Source organism: Lathyrus oleraceus, chromosome 3, assembly GCF_024323335.1.
Source record: "Lathyrus oleraceus cultivar Zhongwan6 chromosome 3, CAAS_Psat_ZW6_1.0, whole genome shotgun sequence".
NCBI lineage: Eukaryota > Viridiplantae > Streptophyta > Magnoliopsida > Fabales > Fabaceae > Lathyrus > Lathyrus oleraceus.
Window position 1 is genome coordinate 107,277,842 of NC_066581.1, and position 4,289 is coordinate 107,282,130.

The 4,289-nt window shown below is 33.5% G+C and overlaps 1 protein-coding gene across 1 annotated transcript; it reads left to right on the forward strand.

Moving 5' to 3' along the window:
* The first annotated feature begins 219 nt into the window (after positions 1-219).
* On the forward strand, positions 220-3,382 carry LOC127125661 (protein IN CHLOROPLAST ATPASE BIOGENESIS, chloroplastic). Its single transcript, XM_051054452.1, has 12 exons — positions 220-390; positions 480-563; positions 675-749; positions 1,092-1,134; positions 1,216-1,273; positions 1,365-1,532; positions 1,611-1,673; positions 1,763-1,857; positions 1,944-2,025; positions 2,140-2,250; positions 2,365-2,535; positions 3,141-3,382. Exons 1-11 carry the CDS (start codon positions 276-278, stop codon positions 2,503-2,505), a joined length of 1,035 nt encoding a protein of 344 aa, XP_050910409.1. The 5' UTR covers positions 220-275; the 3' UTR covers positions 2,506-2,535; positions 3,141-3,382.
* The last annotated feature ends 907 nt before the right edge of the window (positions 3,383-4,289 follow it).

Genomic DNA, 4,289 nt, shown 5'->3' on the forward strand with positions numbered 1-4,289 from the left:
TTAAAGTGTCAAATTATATAAGTAATTTAAAATTTATAATCTAAAAATAATTTATACTCGTCGGTACACTATCATTTTTTTTATATTAATTAGTAAAATTAATTTTTTTTATAATAATGACGCGAGGAAGAATCTTATATGTTACAATTAATTTAAATTTGGAGTTTTCCATTTTTATATATTTATTTATTTATTTATCAAATAGTTTCATAGATATAGTAAAATGACATAAATTTTTTGAAGGTTTCAAGTAAGATAAAAAGGATAACCGAGAAATGAAGATCAGCGGCGGAGTATTGTGTGGTGGAGGTGCTCGCAGCAACGCCGTGCCTCTGTTTCTCAGCCGCCGCATATCTTCTCTTCACATCTCTTCTTCTTCCTCCATCTCCGGTAAAATATCATCTTCTCTTCCCTCAGCTCATTCTAATTGTTTAGTTTTTTCCTTTGTTAGCTTCATTCTTTACTTTTTCCCGTTGCAGACCATGTTTCTTTTGTAAAGGATGTAGCTGCAACTCAACCGCCTCAGCATCTCTCACAACTCTTAGCTATCTTGAAAACCAGAGGTAAAACACTATTCCACATTTTCATGTTATTAAGTATGAAAGTGTGTGGTCTGAAATTTGAAATAACTCTATTCTAATTGATTTTTGTTTGTCATGGTTTGTGTATAACAGGTGATACAATTATTTCTCCGGGTGCCAAACAAGGTTTAATCCCCCTTGCTATTCCACTCTCACAAAACAGCTCTGGTATGGGTTTACTAGTTAAGAGCTTTTATAACTAGTGTGTTTTTGGATAAACAACTTAATTATGTATTTATAGCATAAACACTTATCATATAAGTACTTATCTATAATCTATTTCGAAAGAAAAAATAACATAAAGTCAAATTCTAAGCTTTAAGCTGTTTTCTTAAACTATTCTGAAGAGCTTCTGGAAACAACTTATTGAAATGTCATAAGCTGTTTTCATAAGTTTTTTCAAACTATAGCATGGATGCTTATGCGAGTAGATATAGGCTCAAATAAATCGATCCAACATGTGCTAAACCTTAAACTTATGCGTGGTATTGTTGTGATTTTTTTCCGCAGGTGCTGTAACCGCGCTGCTGCGATGGCCTACGGCTCCACCCAAGTGAGGCTCCATCTTCATCCCTTTTTCATGGATAGTTTATTGTTCTGAATCTGATAGTCTCATAGTTGCAAACACCTGCAGATTGGAAATGCCGGTGGTGGAAGTGAGAAAACATGGAGTGTGGCTTTTAGCTAAGACGGTAAGTGAAACACCACTCTGGTGAGATTGAAGGAAATGCTCGGCGTAATATACACATTGATTAATGCAGGTTATATATTTGCTTCATACAGGTAGACCAATATATTCACAGGATATTGGTTGAAGAAGATGCGAAGAACAGTCAAGAGAGAAATGAAGAACTATTTAATGCTTCAGCTGATGCTGGGGAAAAGCTTTATAGAAAGGGTGATTTTGCGGAGTCTGGAATTTCTAACTTAGATGGTTATCTTCTAAAAGAGGTATTCATAAATTAGCAAACCTGTAATGCATCATCCACTTTCACAATCAATCATTGCAAGAACCTAATTTGTTTTTAGGTTGGTATATTTCCTGATGTCTTAGAGCGCAAAGTGAAGCGGCATTTTGAGGAAGGAGATCAGGTATTATAAGATTCTTTTGAATTTAATTTGTTCCACAAGCGTTAGTCACTAGTCAACTGATACATATTGATTATGTCTGTATGTGGAAGGTTTCAGCTTTAGTAACGGGGGAATTTTATGCAAAGAAGGAGCATTTTCCAGGATTTGCACGACCTTTTGTGTTCAATGCTGAGGTTATGTTGAGGTTGGTTGTAAACAGTTTTTATTCGGGCACTTCTTGAATTTGTTCAAAATGAGAAATCTGAACTTACTGCTATCAACTTTATATAGGGTTGGGCGTAAAGTAGAAGCTAAAGATGCTGCCAGGGGAGCTTTGAAATCACCATGGTGGACTCTAGGTTGCATGTATCAGGTACGGAGTCTTTATTTAAGTATAACGTTATGATTCATCTTTCTTTCTTTTTAACGTATTCACATCTATTTCCTCCCTTTTCGGGTATTTCTTCCGTGAATTTTACTTGTTTAGGACGTTGCTAATATAGCCCAATGGGACGATGAGCAAATTGAGTATATTAAAGAGAAAGTGACTGAAGAGGGAAGACAAGAAGATCTTAAAAAGGGGAAGGCGCCTGCACAGGTTTCGTATAGTGTCAACTATTTATTATGGCTATCATTATCGAACATGCATGACAATGGCATAAGCTGGTACACACATAAATCTTTCTTATTTTCACTTTCAAAACAATTGCAGGTTGTACTTGATGAGGCAGCTTTCTTGTTAGATTTGGCTTCTATTGAGGGAAATTGGGACGATTATTTGGAACAGATAGCCAAATGTTATGAGGAAGCAGAACTCAACGATGTTGCAAAATTCATTCTTTATAAATCGTAATTCATCTGGCAGATTTTTATCCATCTACAGGTTTCAGAATCTTCCCTGTTCGGCGTTTCCAGTACTTCATATTAGAGTTTTGGATATAATTGCTTGAATTCACATTTCATTCAATTCGACATCTCAAATGTCCATTATTTTTCATGCCTTACATGTATGAATAATGACATTAACTCTTAGTTCATCATATATTACTTTATGAGTGCTCGCATGTGAAATAAGTCAATATTAACTGGATACTTGCAATGTCTCAGTTACTTGCATCCCTTACCCCCACTGTCAGTTCTTGGTATGTTATTGCAAGTTGATGAGAGTGTGTCTCTAGTAAGACTGCATCAACAAAGTGAGCAGCTGCTAAAAATGCTTATGAATCAGAGACGACATCTTGTGCTGCTTGCTGACTTAAACCTTAGTTAATAGTTAAGAGAAGTATAGTTAGCTCTGATTAGTGGTGCAAGATATAGTGATGAAATGTACTTTCAAGTAAACATCATATGGTATCACGAGAAAGTGATTATTAGTTGAATGTGAAAAATGAAAATACTATAGGTGCATAACATTACTCTACATCAGAATTCCACTTTGAGCAATCTGGTATATCATTGGATTATTAACCTTCACATTCCTATATGCAGGAAATCATCATTCTTGCTTCTGGTTTCAGAGCAAAACATCACAACTCTCCCTTACACTTTTTTCATACTTCATTCATTCTATCTATCTCTCGTTTCTCATGGCATTACTTGTTCATTTCTAAGTGTATAGATTGTGTAAAAGACATTACTCGAGTTAAATTTCTCTTTTGGTTTTGGTGTTGGTTTTGGTTTTGAACGACTATTGTACACTTCGCAAAATTGATCCATTTGATTTTGATTTATTTGGGATACTCTTGTATTTATTCTCTTAGGTAATATGTCAAAGATAAGAAACTCAACAGGTGATGGAATTTTTGAAATATATGTAAGTTAAATGACACGGTGACCTGGTTTTTGAACTTGTTCACACTTATAGCATCCAGGCCAACAATCCGAAAGGAGTGAGGCTTGAGTTACAAGACTTCACTCGAGCATCATCCTCCGTAGTGGTGTTCAAAATCGAATCAACTTAATAGAAAACCGCTGATTGAACTAAAGTAAACCAAACTTTTAAAAAATTCGATTTGGTTTGGATGTGTCTGAGTCATTTTTTAATAAAATCGCATGGTTTGGTTTACGATCTGTATTTTTTAAATTGAATCAAATCAAATTGTATTATGTTAGAATCAAAATTGCAAAAAACTACATTTGATTCAAATGTGTTGAGTCATTTTTTAACAAAATTGCACGGTTCGGTTTACGATTTATATTTTTTAAAAACTTTTCCTTCACCTACATCCAACACAAATATAAATCTATTATACCTTATCATTACGATTACATTTTTATCATACATCTTATTCTCTAATCTCTCAACTTTTGTGATATCTTCTTTGATCTCTAGTCTCCTATGTTTTTGATATTATTTTATGTTTTTTATTCCACTTTTAATTAATCTGGTTTTTTTATATTAAATGGATAGTTATATAAATATATAATTTTTTTGGTTGTTTGATAATGTATGAATTGTTAAATATAAAAGTTATATTGTCCTCTAAATATGTATATATAATTTTTTTTTGTGTGTAAAATATTGAACCAATTCAAATTATATTGGTTTTGTTTGGTTTGATTTTATTTCTAAAAGTTAATCGAATCAAATTGAACTGCACGTTTTTTTTTCTTGCGGCCAAAACCGGATTGCAAACG